The following is a 17,384-nucleotide window of genomic DNA, read 5'->3' as shown; positions in this document are numbered from 1 at the left end:
ATCACCCAGAAAAGACTGTGGAATTTAAGGAGCTAACAGTCTTCCTTTGGAAGGCTCAAAAAAAGGGGGAAACTGCTCGGTCTGTGGCACTGCTGGTAGGGTGCAGCATCAGGGTAAAAGCAAGTCTCTGCAGGAGAGCAAAAGGGACGATTTACTGAAGCAACATTTTGAAACATGGCTGTGAAAAAACAATGGAATTATCACAAAGTGGAATTTCACACTCCCAGAAAACCCCCACCGGAGACAAGAGACTGACAAACAGCATACCATGGAAAGCAATAGTGTAAGTTGCACTCCACAAGCTCCACAATCAGTTCTCTCGTACCTGCCATTAGGATCTAACTTACTAAGCTTTGAAATAGCAGTTCAACAAACTCAGGTATTGCAGGAAAAACAAAAGTTTAGCAGGTTTTTCTTGGAAAAAAATCTGCTATATTCTAACTCAGTTTAAAAGAACAAAAAAAAATTGTAAGAGAGCTACAAAACTACACTGCCCTTGCTGCCTTTCAAACAGTAAAAGCTTTAGAGTCAACTCTAAAATAAATCACAAGCGTCTACAATCTTAATTCATGTTTTGTCACAATGTGCTCATCAGACCAAAATGTTTACCAAAGCAGGCCTACAAGGAGGGAGGAAGGATAGCAGGAAGGGTAGATAATAACGGTGAGTGGAAAATGATCAAAACGTGACCAACAGAGTTTTTCTGAAAACACAGAAAAGAAAGCAGTTGTTTTGTCTTGATCAAAGACATTTGGACAAAAAGAGGGAAAGGGAAGAAAAAACCCCAAGTGTCAAAGAAAGGGAGACCTTCATCCAGCAAAGCATTTGCCCATAGGCTCAGAGTGAAGCACAGCCTAAAGCTAAGCTTGAACCTGTGTGTGCTGCTGGATTCAGAGGAGGGGAAACAATAGCAACCGATTATAATACTTGAGCAGATACCCTCCCAGAACTTCTCATTTTCAAATCAACGTCCTAATTTAATTTTTCAGCTCCTTCTAGCCAAGCCTGTGATTTCAGGCTGTAGAACTATGCTGAAGAGGACACAGCGACTCTTGCCAGACTTCACTGCTTTCAGACAGACCACCTATGGTGGGAAGAGACCATGTCCAATCGGCTGGTCCCTGACGTAGCCCTTTTGATCTTTGAAAATGTAAATGAAGAGTTGTGGAGGGAGCGTTTTGTCTGGGAGAGGTCACTGCCACCTGGTCCCTAGGTGTGGCTTTGGGGATATGTTTATCCCCACTAAAAATGGGTTTGCCGATAGAAAGCACCTTTTCACTACTGAATTTAGGGAGAAAGAAACACAACAGGAATGTCCTTAGGACATTTTGGGTGAGGAACTTTTACGCACTTATTCCAAAAGCCCATTAAAAATACATCTAAAAGAAAACACAAGAAAACAGAATAGAGCAAACAAATTGCCCCCAAAAATCATTAACAAAAAGTAAAAGTAACATTATCAAACTATATATATAATGGTTTTCATTAAAAAAGAAGGAAAAATGCACACCTACCGCCTGCAGTTCTGGTCAGGTTCTCCCTCTGCCCACCCCCAAAAGTAAAAATTTACCAAAAAAAAAAAATACAAATAAAATAAATTAGTACTTCCACCAGCCTGGTTCCCAACTGAAAAAATTTCTTCCCCTGCTACTCTATTTCCTGAACACATCTGTTAGAAACCTTAAGAAAAAAAATTCTGCAATTCTTCAGATGAACCCGAAAGTAGGACTTTTCCTCCAATCTTTGCAAACCTGGACTTATTTTAACGTTAGATCCTCTGTGCATTAGAGAGAGGATCCGAGTGTCAGGTACAGGTGTCCTTCTCAGATCAGAATGATTCCACCTGTGCTGACAAAGAGTGAATCTGGGATTGCTCTGGGTTAATGGCATCCCTTGGAGCTTGAAATCAGCACTTTCTCCCCAACTGTAATGTGAATTGCTTAGCACTTGGATTGTCTAATGATTGAGATAGTATCATTCATTAGCTTTAACAACAATGGCCCTGGCTCAAAGTATTTCAATATGCAAATGAATCACTTAAGCCAGCGGGAATCACTCCCTCAAAGTAAATATGTGGTTTAGTACTTGGGCAAGCTGGATTCCCAATGCACTCAGGGAAGTAGAGATGTTTTATCATGTTCAAAAGAAACATACTTATTTTAAATTTGTGGTTTTTTTTTTTTTTTTTTAATAAATTGCAAGAGCTGTGGTGGAAAGACACTTGAGTTTACATGTTAACCTTCATCAGTGGGGCTGAGTAAAGGATGCCAGGTTTGCATGGCAGCTGGTATGAAGTATCCAGGCTTGTATATTCTGCCCTTCAAGCAGCTAGGAAACGTCCTCTGAACCCCTCACCACTTTGCCAAATCTTTATTTCCCTTTAGGGAACATATTAAAACATACAACAGTGGAATTGAACCTTTGTGATCCTTCTTTTCCATCAGGATGTACATCTGTGGATATGTTCCCACAGAAAGGCCTTAATGGGCCAGCAGAAAACATTTCTGGAGGGCTCCAGACAAAGTACATCCAGAGGGTGCAGTGGAGACCAAAGCACAAGTACAGGAAGCAAAGGAATTCATCAGTGAAACCAGACTTTTTCCACATTTTCCTCTTCTGACAACACTTCAAGCCTTCAGAATCCAGTATGCTTTAAAAAAACCCAAACAAACCAACGTAATTTCCTTATAATTAAACAGGAGAAGAAAGTTTGTGACAAAAAGGTTAAAGATGGAATCATCAATGATACAGGTGGAAGTTTGTCACCTGGTAACCAGAAATGGTAGCAAAAAGTGTTATCGCAGCCTCTCTGAGCAGCACTCTGAACTGAACACGGGGGTTTCTCTGCTTTTCTGAAGAGAATTGTTCAAGAAGCGTTTCTTTCTTGGATCAAAGGATCCCCTCCCAGAAATATTGTCTAAGTCTTGCACTCATTTATGTAGCTGCTGCTGAAAAATGAGCCTAATTCTTCATCTGAAGAGTCTGACCACAATAGTAGAATGAAGTGAAAATGACCAAAGAAAAAGAATATAAATGGTGCCATTCTCAACCCTTGCCACTGGCCTCTGGGAGAAAACAGAAAGCAAAGCAGAAAGCGCTGGCACGCTGAGCACTCACAGCCCCAGCATCTGGGCACACATTCCTGGTGCACTGCTGAGGAACTCTTCCCAAGCTCTAGGGAAGGAACTTGCAAAACATCTCCAGCAAATCTTCAGGAAGGTCTTCTCCTTTCACTCTGCTGCTATTTCCCAAGCTTCTCCACCCTCAGACTCATTTTCTGGCTATCAGCCAAGGAGTTTGGCCCTTGAAGTAGCAGACAAAAGGTTTCACGTGAAAACAGACAGGCAGAAATGACGGGAAACCACAGCAACAGCAGCCTAGCTACAGGTCTCAGTAGGGACAGAGCCTGAAACTAAATTGCCAGACTTGGGGTGGTACAAACCTGGCTGCCCTGCTTGGGTTTCTTTTGACATGCAAGGAGCTTAAGTTTGGGAAGTGCAGCAGGGCAGCGTGGTTATCACTGACTTGAACCCTCTTGTCTACCCCCAGCAGCTGATGAGATTGTACCGGTATTGGGGCTATAGGACAGCAATCCAAAATTATTATCTGGTACTTCAATTAAAATCCCAGGCTATAATCTGCCACAGCCACAGGGAACATTTATCAACATTTTTCCAACCTTTAAATGAGTGGATACCCTACACATTTTCCCAGTAGCAGGTAAGTCTTTGTTGAGCCAAGTCAAGTACTTTCAAGAGTTCTGGCAATTTCACTTCAAGGTCCCGTACACCTCAGGCAAAAACTTTCTCACAAATATAGCCAAAATATATCCTCACAAATATAGTCAAAAAACAGCCCAATAAATAAAACAGGTACAGCATCACCTCAGAAACTTTCAGGAGCTGTGTTAGGACAAGGTAACAGATGTGCACTTGCTTTGCTCTTGGATCAGATTAAAAAAAAACCAAACAAACAGCAATCCCATACAGTGCAATCACAAAAACCAGCTACACAAAAACCACACTACACAGACCAAAGGGAACAGGAAGCATTGGCAGGTTCTCTTAGGGGTCTCTATGTTTTTAAGGATTAAGAATTCCCAGGACTTTTAGAAGGGACGGAAGCATTCAGACATCCTACCTTGCAGCTGAATGCCTCGAGATCAGAGCAGGAACTCACTGCTACTACTACAACCTTCCAAACCCAATGCAGAGTAGTACACCTGGCTGGGTCTTTAGTAACTGTTTTAACAAGTGTGCCACTAAAACACAATTGGAACATTAGCTGTTCCAATTAGCTCAGCTTCACAGCTGCAAAGCCTTTTAACAGGGAGCTGGGGTTTATATTGACATCTATTACTGAGAGAACCAGGAGAGTTCCTCAGTGCTCTGTGGTTCATTCTCTTTCTGTGCCATTTCAGCTCCAGTACACCAAGCATCTCATGAAAACATCATGCATGGAAACCTTTCATCCCAAGGACAATGCTGGCACGAGAACAAATGGTTGTAAATACTATGAATTAGTTTAGGTTGAAAGTTGCAAGGAGTTTCCTAACTGCAAGATCACTGGAGTCGGAACAGCCTGCAGGGTGGGGAGGGAAAGGACACAGGGCAGTGGAAACCTCACTGGTTTTTAGAAGAAATTCAATAGATTTCTTAAAGGTCGAGGTTACAGATGGATTGCAGCAGTCAGAGGCTGTGCTGGGCTCCTTGAGCAGTCCCCAGCAGGCCTTTCCCTGTGTACAAGGGAACTACGTCCCTTACTCTGTCACTTTGTTTTGATGGTGCTAAAAGGCTGCATGCAATCCTCTGGAAAAATAACTGATTAATAGTTTGTGAACAGATGAATAGTTGAGTATAGGGGGGATCATGGTGGTGACTCCTTCCAATGGCACAGCTATAGCCAGGAAGAACCGAATTCCTGTTGTAGTGGCAGCATCATGCAGAGCAGGGCTTGAGTGGATCAGTCTCACTAATAAACGCCACTCGTGTATCTCCTTTGGGATCATTAAATACTGGTAGCTTCCCCCTGATAGTCCTGCACTGCCCACTGCCTTTGCCCCCTATGTGAAGGGCCAAGGCAAGTGGGTGGGTTTTAGGGAATTGATTTAGGCTTCCACTTTCCCCCTCATTTTCTAAGGAAAGCACACTGTTGTGTTCACTTTAGTCTGGTAGTGTTTCCCTCTCTAAGTAGTTTAGACTTGAGACATCAACAAAGGTAGGTCAGGAAGGATAATTAAGATGTGCATATGCAAATGATAATTACACACTGCAAATTTGCATGCGACCTCTGGTAAACATTTTAAAAAGCCACGTGGATTGATTTCACAAACACACATTTGTTAGGATATCAAGGTATGCTGCGTTATGCTTAATTTTAAAAAAGGCTTTAATTAAGATGCTTGAAGGCCTACAATTTAGAAAGGGATTAGATTTTCTTGCCAAACAGGGCTCATTTTCATGAGGGTTATTCCAGCTCATGGGAGGGTAATTATAAATCATGGTGTCTGTACATTCCCAGTGCACAAGGACTACTATGAGGTTTTTCAGCAACACTTTAATTCATCACAACAGAAGTGTTAATATTTCACTTTAATACAAAATACATAATATTTTGAAATACTCTTGAATAAAAAATGAAAATGACCTTTAAATCTATACAGGGCAGTTCCTTTGGGCACTTTTAATGCAATAATTTATCAAGTTCCTATATTCATCATGAGTACACAAATACCATGTAAATATTACAGCTGTACTCCATGACAAAACAAGCGTAATGCAGACATAGAATCATACAGAGAACTGACAAATGGGAGAAAAGGGAGATTTAGTATTTTCTGTACAAAAAAATATGCCACTTTTTGATAATTTGTAAAAATGCATAACTTTCGGCATTTCAGAGAAGAACACCATATAAAAATAAATATTCTATGTACAGTAACACACACAGGTCAGTCCAGGGTTAGAATCATCACTGCAAAAGAAAACATAAACACGTGTTAGTGACAGTTTGCAGGGGGAAGGACCACGCCACGCGGGGAAGGACACTGTCAGGGAAGCTGGCTCTGGGTTCTCCAGGAGGAAAAGCAACGGTGATGGATCCCAGCAGGGACCCTTTGCACCTCTCCAGGCAGCAAAGTGAGGGTGGGAGATTCATCCCGGGCTGACTCTGCCTCCACCCTCTTCCTCCCACTGTGGCATTGACACCCACAGCGGCACTGAAGGTGGGCCAGACCCCAGGGGGCTGTCTGAGGGAATCCAAGTGGAAATCTCATCTTTGTGCAAGGATTAGAGTGCTTTGGGGCCAGGCAGCTCAAAGGCCACAGATACAGTTCTCTCCTTTATAGCCCATAGAGCTGAACCGTGATATACAAATAAGGAGTTTTGGTTGCCACTTTTCTGGGATACAGTCCTGGAAATTCCATCCATGCATCCACACCTCTTCTGCCCTTAGGCACATTCATGGAAAAACATCAGCAGCACCTGTGGCACTGCCAACTCAGCACAGCAAGATTTCCAAGATTACTTTACCTTATTCCAGCAGCCTTGAACTGGAAGGCCATCTTCCCCCTGCGAAAAAGATGGATGAAATAGCAGTTTAGGACACAGAAAGTAGCACAGAGTTGGAGAAAGGAAGGCACGGGTTAACTGTTACTGCAACAAACAGTTTGAACCAGGGCTGGAGGAATAGTCTGAGAGCTATTCCTCACCCTTCGGATGACCCAGACTTCTGGCTGGCAGAACCAGTGCAGCCTGAAGCAGGGTGGGGTGAAGAGGGGAAATGCCTGCAGGCTGCATGAGGGACTTATGTACCCGAGAACCACTCTCTCTTAAGAAAGTCTATTCGGGCTTCCTTGAAAGAAGAAGAGAAGGAACACAGGAGGTCCAACTCAGCCAGATAAACGCTGTCACGGGCTGGCAGTGGAAAGTGAGAGGTGGCAGCTCTGTGTCCTCAGGCTCTGTAACATTGAGCCTAAAAGCCAGTCCCAGAGTCAGCACTAACCTCAGACCCTGAGGAGGGTCTGGAAAAAATCTCCATTTCCTTTCTGCCTTGTCTGTTAAAGGGTTTGCTTTGTCATGTGAGACACTGTCCAGTTATCCCCTCTTGCCTCAGGGGAGATCCTGCTCCAGGGAAATTAGGACGGCAAGCAGCTGGGCAGCCCCTCTGCTGGTTCAGGATATCTCAGCTGACTCCCTGGAAAGGGACTTTGGTTTCAATAACATCAGTGGGATTTCTGTGAAAATCCCCTGGCACTTCTGCAACCAGGAGGTCTTGGGCTCCATGGCTGGGAAGTGCTTTTGTAAATGACTGCCGTTCATTTCAACCCTGTGCAGCCCTCTTTGATGGGCTAGATATGACACCAGTGCTAAGGTGCTCTGGAGCAGCAGATAAAGTCAGGTGTAAGGAAATACATCTCTGACACAAAAAGTCAAATTCTTGTGCTGTGTGCATGTGGCAGATTCATGGTCTATCACTATTCCCCAGGAACCCCCAAAAAAATACAAACAGAAAAGCAAATGCACAGTAATATACTGAGAAATGAACTATTTACTGGAGATGCACTTCCAGGGGGCTGATGAACTGAACTTTGCTGCGATGTTATAACAGTATTGCTTTTCAAATGCCTTTTTTGGACTTTGGTCTCCTTGTGCTGTTTCCTCCCCTTCCCCCAAGTATGTGGAAATTCGGAACTACAAGTTATTTACTGAGTAAATTGTGGTATTCCCATTGGTACACTGGTGGTGATAGGAATGACTGGTATAGTGCATGGCAGGAGGAGATGGGAAGTTAGGTGTATGAAGGAATGGGAGGCCAGGGAGTCACAGCTTAGGGATCAAAGGAAGACCAGGGTCACAAGGAAGTGTTTGTTGTGGGCAAATGTGCTGAGAACGGAAACATGACATGCTTATTAGTGCCAAGGATCTCCTTCCACATATCTCAGATGTGCAAAGAATTAATTCACAGCCTCCATAAGCTACACACATGGACATGTCAGCTGGATGCTCAGCTTTTAACCTAGCTGGATCAAAAAACATGCTTATTCACGTTCTCAAGCTAGCTTGCATGCCAGAATACCATGTATAAAAAATAACAGCATCCATATTTTATCAGATTTTCTGGCAAGTTTCCCTTAATGAAAATAAGTTTGGAAAGAAGTATGAGTTCTAATATGGCCATGTGGGGTGAATCCTCACTGGGAGCAGTGACCAAACCAGAAAGGTTGTCTGCCAGGGCACTGGTGGGAACTCTTGCACTGTGAAATCAGGTGCCTTACTCAGCCAGAGGTTACTCCATCGAAACCTGGCTATGACCGCTGGGAGACAAAACACAAGGCTCTGTGGTCTGCCTCCTTTTTGCACTGTTCTAGGAAAGGCATGGTGTCACCTGTGGGACTGGAAGACATTTCTTCTACCCAGCATTTACAGAGCAGCAACTGAGACTTTACCAGCGGTCACTGCCCCAAAGAGGCAATGGCAGCACCCAAAGGAGAGAACACTGGAAGGAAAATTAGGTTAGCTCTTCACAAAGCCCAAATAACAAAGACTTTTAATGGCAATTTCATGGCTTTTTTTTTTTTTTTTCCCTCAAGAAACTAGGAAAGCATTTCAAACTAAATGTGGCTTTTTGCTTTGGGATGCATTTTCCCAGCTAGTTGAACCAATATCCCATCCCTTGCAGATGGCATCAAACATCCTTAAGTGAGGGTAAAGCTTGGAAGGACCATCCTCAAGCAAACCTTGTCATACCAAGCAGGGCTGGATGGGCAGGGAAGTACAAGTTTCTTGGTATTATGGAGATGTTGAGATTGTCCCAGGGAGAAAAAAATGTCACCTGAAAGCTGCATCTCCAGAAAACTCAGAGAAAATGAATAAATTGGTGACCTTTATTGCAACACTAAGAAATCACCTGGGGTTAAGTGTTTCTGAATACTTTTTCCTACAACAGTTGGGCTAGATCAGGCACTAATATAATAATCATTTTATTACTTGAATAAGATGCATATTGGGAAACAGGTAATTCTAAATTCAAGTTTTTTGGATGCTAGGGGTACAATTTGGACTTTTTGGGAGAGTCATAAATAGGAATTATTCAGCAGGGAGGTTAAGTGTCCCCATTAATATGTTTCACATGGGCTTGCTAAAGGGATAACTATTATTTTCAGTCATCTTCATGTATGGGGTGACTGAGGTCATGTGGAACCATGTCAGGCTGTGCTGAACAAGCACTTAAAAATAGAGTTAATGAAGGACACAAGCACTGCAGCTCCTTGTGAGGAAGCCAAGCAGAGCTGGGTCTGCATACGTTGGTTTACTGGAAATTGTCAAAGCAAAGGCAAAGGAAGAAGTGAAGCAGTTGTAAATAAAACTACATTCCAGCTCTTATTTTTTCTCATGCCACAAAGCACTGCTGACAGCAGCTGGGAATCAGAACGAAGGGAAGGGCCTGGGTCTGACAGCAGCTATGAGAGGAAGGGAGAATGGAGACAGGTAAGGAAGGAACTGCTGGATGTTTCTAGGGCATGCAGCTATTTGGGGGCATCAGAATACAGCACCAAGAGCCAAAAAGCAAACGAGCATGCAGGAAAGGGAAGGTACACCATACCAATGGGCATGGGGCATCCAGGCCGTCCAGCCCAGGTAACCCCGGCTCACCCTTCTCGCCTTTAAAACCTCGGAGACCCTGTTTATGAAATCAACCACTGTCGTTATTTCAGTCAGTGCCAGCCAGCTCCATGTCCCAGGAGGAGAGGCCAAGTCCCTGCTGGGACTGGCACAGGGCACTCAGCTGCACTCCCAGCACAGACCCCTGTCTGCACAGTGAGCTGTGTCTGCATCAGCAGCAGGAGCAGTTTCCTTTCTGGTTTTCTGCCATCTGCCAGCCAGGAGATGCTTCTCTGAGTTAAAGCTGAGAGGATGGAATGGCGTTTCCTCCATTCCAAAATCATCCATTCCTCCAATCCTCACGAAAGAAACCCAGCAGCTGGATTTCTCAAAGCACGATCCCCAGGTACTCCTGGAATTTGTGGGACTGCTATCAGATTTTTGGCAGCATTTGCTGCAGCATATGAATTTAGATAAAAACATAGTCATATTTCTGTATTTATTAATTTCCCTAGACTTATAGGCAATCTGTTTTGACAGAAACACATCCCATTTAGGATAACTGAGACTTGTTCTCCCTCTGGGTAGTGCAGCTCAAGTGCCCTGTGTGCTCTCAGGCCAACACATCAGCTGGCTGTTATTCCAAGGCAAGGAAACCAGCATTCCAGTTTTGCTGTCACATAGATTTGATCCCATGGAGCATCTCCAGAGAAGAGCCATAACCAGCAGCAAAGGAGACGGGGCTCTATCCGCAGTGGAGAAAGCCCTGAGCTCCCAGCACATGGCACACCCCATGTACCCAAACTGTGAGGTCTGGAAGAGGAAGGAACATAACCACGGTCACTCAGCCGCCTGATCTCTCAGAAGATCAGCTGGTCCCACAGCTTTGCCACAGGCCGCAGTGGGAACGCAGCTGGGCGTTATCCAAATGTTGCACTTTTGCAGGACCATTACTTATGTTATGATTTCCTTCTGTCTTCCCCATCAACACATCTTAAAACAATACATTTGATGAAACAGGACATACCAACGGACAGGGTGCATCTAATCCAGGTGCTCCTTGGTCTCCCTTATCCCCTTTAGACCCTCTAGAGCCTTTCTTGCCCCTCTCCCCCTGTAAATAATAGTTTAGTCCAAGAAAAAAAGAATACACAAAAGCTTTAGGATCATCCATTTCAAACAAATGTCAGCGATAGTTTAAAAAAGGATAAACATTTAGTAAACATTTTAAAATAAATCTCCCTCTGAGATGTTAAGTGAAGATCAACGTATGGAGCTGCTGAGCTGTAACTGAGCTACATAAACACTGTGGCTGCACTCCCACAGTGACAGACAGCGTGGGTTTGGCATCAAAGGGATCATCACACCACTCCTCATGGCTGCCCATACATCAGAGACGGGCACCTTGGGGAGCTGGCTGACCCCAGACACACAGGGTGGGAAACCACCTCTCTGGCCAGCGGTGTGCCACCTTATCTCAGTCTCCAGCTGGCTGGGAAAGTCTCTCTGCCACTGGAGCTCTGGGATAGCACTGAGATGCTTTTTTACCTTTCTGAATTCCCATTCTTAAAGAAAGTCTTATTCAGGGAACTGTCAGCCAGGGAATGAAGGAAGCACTCAACCCTGAGTCTGCACAGTCTGGCTTGTCCTTTGGGATGCTCTGAGTAGTGCCCTCCCAAAAAACCTGTTAGACTAGAGAGCAGTCCCAGGCAGCACCGTCACAGGGCAGCGACTGGTCCCTGATCCTTAACTGGCAGCACAGGGCAGGGCATAGTGTGGTATTTGCCAGTTACAGCCATACCAAATCCTTCTGTGTAACAGGAAATTCTCAAAGCTGCTGAGCACGAAACAGGGGGAAGGGGCTGCCGCACAGGGAACTGAACTTAGGGTCCTCATGGGGCGTGTTAAAGGAATTAAGGGATAAAATCAGCACAGGCTGCTGCTTCTTCTTTAAAAAAAGAAAAAAAAAAAAAGTGTTAAACCCAAAGCTGGCAAGTGAAATGGATGGGAAAGGAGAGGCAATGAGAAGTCACCCAGAACCAAGCACTGGAATGGAGAGGATAATCCAGGAAAAATGCAGCATGGATTGCTCTGGAGGAAGGAACCAGGAAGAGAGGTGGAAGAGGAGGAAGGGATAAAGGGGACCTGTAGGAGCGAGGAAGATGCACAAACACATACAACCCACCCAACCTCCCCCCGGCATTAAAATAATAGCAGGACAAGTTCAGGGTTCACACTTTTTCAGCTGGATTACATAAAATGCTGCTTGTTCCCACTGCCATTAGTGCCACAACGCCAGGCACAACTATGGCTGATCTCCTGCTCCAAGCACAGAGCAGCAGGAGCATTTCTGGGATTTAAAAAGCACAGAGGAAAAGAGAGGATTTTGGCAAACTGGGACTTCAGAGTAAGGGAAAATCCCTGTACAAAGGCTCAGTGGCAAAAGGGGTATTTTCTAGGGTCCCCTAAGATATTGCACTTGCTCATTTACACTCCTAAGTTTCTCGCACTTGTCCACTGCAAACCATGGGCTGCAGTGAGGCAGAGTGCGCGCACGCTTCAAGGGGCCAGGCAAAACCCCCCTCTCGTGCTTTCCAGCTCATCCTCTACGTGGAGGTGCAATTTCTCCCTGTTTTCACTTGCTTTTATGCCAGAGCTCAGAGAAATCCCATCTAATGAAAGATCCTTCTTTTAACTAAGACAGTTCAAAAACCAACTGAAAAAGTCTAGGAATTAAAAATGACATTTTTTTTAGAAGCCACACAAGCAAAACAGAAGTGAAGAGAAAGTTAAGAAGCAAAGCCAGAAATGCAATGATTAAAAAAGGGGAGAACTTTGGTGCTTCCATGAAATTTGAACCTTTCTCCCCTAGTTTAAGATGCCAGTTGGCTAGTGCTGTCCAAAACTGCCCCTTCTGTGCAGAGTAAGGTCAGAAATCCATTGCAGATAGAGGACAGAGAACACCCACTATACATCAAAAGCAAATCCATATAATGAAATCATCACATGGGCACATGCACTATAAAAACTTACACCTCCAGATAAATCTGGGTGTTGCCAGACTCTTATGAATAAAAGGTGTGACTACATACGATTGTACTGTATTGAACTGCTTGACATTTATACAATTGTAAAATTACAGACTCAAATCTAAAAGTAATTTATATTTCTAAATATAAATTATATCCAACCATAGCTCCTAAATGTTTTTATCAGAAAGATTCAGATTCAAAGCCTGAACAGGCAAGAAAACCTGATGAAAAAGAAGGAGCTTCTCAACGTGCACTTCTAAGCAAAGTTTATCTTTCAATAACTCAGGGGGTGGGTACGATGCCGTTCCCGTTACTGGGTTTGACCCAGCTCTTCACTATCACATTCACTCAGGACAATGCCTGAGGAGACTTCAGGCCAGATTCTTCAAGACAGGCAAATTTAATTTATCTTTTCAAAATTTTCATCTTTCAAATTCTCTGCAGGATTGTTTGCTAGAAGACAACCTTCTTTCTCATGCTTCAGGGACAATTTAGAAGTACCAAAATAAGATTTGCTGGCTGCACCTCAGCTAATCCTCCCAGGAATCCCTACACACATCAGTAACTAGATAAGCAGGATTTCCTAAAGCACACCATGTTGGCCTAACTCAAGCCGTGTGCTTCAGTTAGAACAGTGGTGTGACCACAATGAACACATCAGAAAATCCCTCCAACAGCCTTCAGAGAGATGCAGCACAACGCTCCAGGTGATGGAACAATCTACGAGTATCACCTTCTAAAACACAGGTGTGTAAAGTTACTTGGATGAAGGTCTGGCACACAAACACATGCAGGCTGCAACAGGTGCTCAGGAGATTACTGGGCTGTCACTGTGTACAGGTGTTAGCAATTAAACACAAGGAGGTTTTCTGGTAACTTACCCGGACTCCCTTGTCACCAGGTAGACCTTGTAAACCCTGAAATGCATCAACACAGAAGAAATAGTCGAAAACAAGCAGATTTCACCACATTCTCACTAAAGAGGGGAATGTGTGCTCAGGATTTTGGGGTTTTTTTTTCTCCATTTGTACCAATGGCTATGTCAAAAATAAACAAAACTTTTCCAGCACGCAACCTCCTCTTCACCTCCATCAGACCACGCAGGTGGTAACACCACTGCTACCTACCCTATGGACTCCTCAGATAAGAAACAAATCAGTTATGACAATGCAAACTTTCTTTTTGGTGTTAAACAACAGAGCGGCTCCATGACTGCATTAGACCACAGTACCAATGCTGGCCCCATTTTGCAAAAAGCAATCCCAGACAGAGGAATAAATCTCACTGACGACAGCTTTTGTCCCTGCAATGACAAGACAGGGCTCTCTCAGACAGGCAGGAGAAAGGTAAAGTGAGCTGCTCAAAGGCAGCGTTGAAGCGTTGAGCTGTGAAAGGTAAAGGGAGCTGCTCAAAGGCAGCGTTTTGGACTAAGAAACACACCCTGGGAGCCCCACACAGCTTCTTTGGGTAGTTCAAGGACAAAGGTGAATTAACAGTTCCCTTTCAGCCTCTTCCACATCACTCTGAGGCTGTTCTGAAGCGCCTCGCTTTTTCTGTCACTCCCATAGTGAACAAAATATTGTAACTTAAGTTATGCCTAGGTCAGCTGTGACTGCAAACACTGTGTTACAGCAGCATCTTCAGCTGTCAACCACAGCAAGGAAACAGGCTCTGGAGATAAATCCCTAGGATTCCCATACTTACAGGAAGCCCTGCTGGCCCCATTGGTCCTGCAACTCCAGGATCTCCTTTACTGCCCTGAAATGGATACAAAAGAGTAGAAACTGTTCACGCTCCTATTCAGTACAAACAGGCAGCAGAGCACCACAGGAGAAAAAGGATGCATTTCAAAGCACCTGAAAACCCCCAAGGATGAGCTACTCAAGCACCAAAAAGGCCCAGCTGAGGGTCTCATATGCACAAGGAGAGGGCAATTCCAGCTTTGGAAAATCCTAGAGCACCTCTATCACTCAGAGCTGTTATACCTTCCGAGAAGTTACAGAGCATCCGTCAGTTCTGAAGCAAACTCACCCTTTCTCCTTTTGGTCCTGCTGGTCCTGAAACCCCAGTTGGTCCTGGAATACCCTGCAGTTGTAGGAAGGAAAACACATCAGGAAGCTTTTATTCCAGGGCCTCTTTAAAGCCAGGAGACGCTGCTGCTCCCTTAGTAAAAGCACAGCTTGGAAGGACAGGCTGGTGGTGGAAGGCACCTAGCACCACTACAGCTTTCAGTGTTGGTGGAGATGGATTTGAAGCAGTTGGTAAGGCAACTTGAAGAACATGGGAACTGCTATGTTAGCTCATACCAGCCCTCTGCACAGAGCCTCATTTTCAATTCTGAAGCTCTCTCTTGACAATTATTTCAGCAGGCATTTCTACCAGCTCCACAAACTGGAATTCTTTCTCGCTAGTTTATACCAGACAAGGCTGAAAGCTGTAGCAGAGTAAAGGCCATTTACACACACGATAAGCAATTCACTTTTCTTTTTGCTTATTTCCTTTTGCCGCCCTCCCGGGGTCAGCGTAGTTGAGTGAGATGGGAAGCGTTGGGTCAGTGGTTCATGCAAGCTGACAGACCCCGAGCTGCAGCACTGAACGCAGGTGTGTGCAGGCACAGATGTGAGCTAGGAGGGGTATCATCCAGTCCCTCTGCTCCCTCTTTGCCCTTCCCGTCACTCCACCAGGCTCCCAGTCACACTGACAGGAAAACAGAGTGTTTTAATCCCACCAGCACCCCAAACTTCCTTGCTGGTGCTCCTGAGACTCGCCTGGCCTCTGGGGAAATTAATCAAAGTGATCTTTAATGTTGGCAACATGGTGTTGTCATATTCTATTAGCTTTCTGTGAATGTCTACATTTTGTAGTAGAGTCTTCTCACGCTTGTAACATAAACAAGAGTTGTTTTTCACATTCCTCTCTGATGAGAGACAACTGATTGACTTCCAGCCTGGCCAGTGGGATGGAGAGGTGGTAACCTTGTTCTCCAGTCCCTGGTCACTGTCCAGAATCTATGTAAACAAAGTAATCTAAATAAAGTTATCCTTCTTTTGCCTTGGAGTTGGAGTGTGAGTATCATTTCTCTTTGTGTCCTCTAGCGACAACACAGTGGTTCAGTAATAGTCCCTCTAAGAACAGGATTCCAGCACCTCCAACTCCGACTCTTTGAACCGCAGGTATGGATCTACAATTCCCTCATAGAGCCTCGATAAAGGGATACTTTTGAGGCACATTATCTGACTCCTAGGAAGAACCCAGAAGCAAGCTTCCCAAATGAGTCTTTTCCTAAGAGCCTTAAAGCAAAGGGTTTTGCACTTTTTAATGTCAGTCTGCAATCCTTAGTCACTAAAGTAACCCCCTCTGATGCAAGCAGGACGGCTCGTGTGGATCAGGAGAGCTTTTCAGAGAAGTCGAGACCTGCAGAATACAAGAGGAGGAGTAGCTCATGCAGCACACAGCTTGAGCGTGGCGAAGGAAGAGAGAAAAATCAAGCTGTCCTTAGATTCGTGCAGTTGTGGAAATCTTAACTGCCTTCACTTATGCATCATTTAGTGCCATGAAATACATTGAAATCTCCCCTGCACATCTATAAAATTGTATCTACAGCTGCACCAAGCAAGTGACTGTATAAGCTGCCACTCAGATTCTCTTCAGAAGTCAGAGCAGCTGAAATTATTCTCAGCTACACTGAGGAAGAGAAATTGCTTTTTGTTTTTAAATAGCCAAATGGATTGTACATGGGTGATCTGTGATTTCCCAAGAGGGATTAAAAATATTTGGCTGTTATTTAACAGCTGTTCTCCAAGAATAGCAGAGTGGTTTGCAGAACCAGGTTGGCATTATTTAATCATAGAATGGTTTGGGGTCAGCAGGGCCCTTAAGGATCACCTCGTTCCAACCCACACAATGGGCAGGGACACCTTCCATTATCCCAGGTTGCTCCAAGCCTTGTCCAATCTGGCCTTGAACACTGCCAGGGGAGGGGCAGACACAGCTTCTCTGGGCCCCCTGTGTCAGGGCCTCACAGTAAATAATTTTTTCCTAATAACAAATCTAAACCTACTCAGTCTTTCACTTTGAAACCATTCCCCCTTGTCCTGTGACTACAATTCCTGATGATGAGTCCCTCTCCCATCTCATGAAGAACAACAGGTTGGAAACCCCTCAGGACAAAGAGGACAGGAGAACAGAGCATCATGGAACCATGCAGAGGTTTCATTCCTCTAGTTACTGAGACAGAGTGGAACAAGAAGGCTGTGATCCCAGGATCCAGACTGGTCGTGTCAAAGAAGACAAGTGTGTGACATCACTCCTCATTTTAAGTTTAACCCCCTCCCAAGCCTGCTTTGGTAAAAATAAGTTTATTCCTGCTGTAAACAAGACTCGTGTGGAAGACACAAAATGAGCCACGATCCTGGGGAGGACGAACGTGGGATAACAGAGAAATGGAACTCACCGGTGGTCCAGGCCTGCCGTCTAAACCTGAAGCACCCTGAACAGGTGGGGAGGGTTCACAAAAACAAGGCAGAGGAGAGGGGAGGAGGGTGAGGGGAAAGGAGGGGAGGGGAGAGGTGAGTAAAGCAATGACTTGACACAAACATATGCTTGCAATTAACAAAAATTAAGATCTCAAGGACAGGTGATGGCACTTACAAGTAAACCAACAAAAAACATAGAAACATCGAATACATATCACGTTGACCTACAGCTTTCAGATCCTCTTAAGAGGGCAAATTAATTTCCCTCTCTCAAT

At 44.5% G+C, this 17,384-nt stretch overlaps 1 protein-coding gene across 8 annotated transcripts in view; it reads right to left on the bottom strand.

Moving 5' to 3' along the window:
- Window positions 1-2,244: 2,244 nt before the first annotated feature.
- COL13A1 (collagen type XIII alpha 1 chain) overlaps window positions 2,245-17,384 on the bottom strand; it is a 56,693-nt gene continuing 41,553 nt past the window's right edge. For 5 of the 8 annotated variants that reach the window (XM_058421500.1, XM_058421501.1, XM_058421498.1 and 2 more), the window contains 6 exons: window positions 17,088-17,123; window positions 14,666-14,719; window positions 14,339-14,392; window positions 13,516-13,551; window positions 10,630-10,716; window positions 10,097-10,415 (listed from right to left, as the gene is read on the bottom strand). In XM_058421500.1, coding sequence (XP_058277483.1) covers window positions 10,197-10,415; window positions 10,630-10,716; window positions 13,516-13,551; window positions 14,339-14,392; window positions 14,666-14,719; window positions 17,088-17,123 — 486 coding nt within the window. In that variant the 3' untranslated portion in view covers window positions 10,097-10,196. The other 3 variants (XM_040070903.2, XM_058421497.1, XM_058421496.1) reach the window with 3 other exon arrangements.

The sequence above is a fragment of the Hirundo rustica genome, chromosome 8 (genome assembly GCF_015227805.2).
Source record: "Hirundo rustica isolate bHirRus1 chromosome 8, bHirRus1.pri.v3, whole genome shotgun sequence".
NCBI classification, from domain to species: Eukaryota; Metazoa; Chordata; class Aves; order Passeriformes; family Hirundinidae; genus Hirundo; species Hirundo rustica.
Note: the sequence above shows the minus strand (reverse complement) of the source record. Positions and strands in the feature narration are given on the sequence as shown.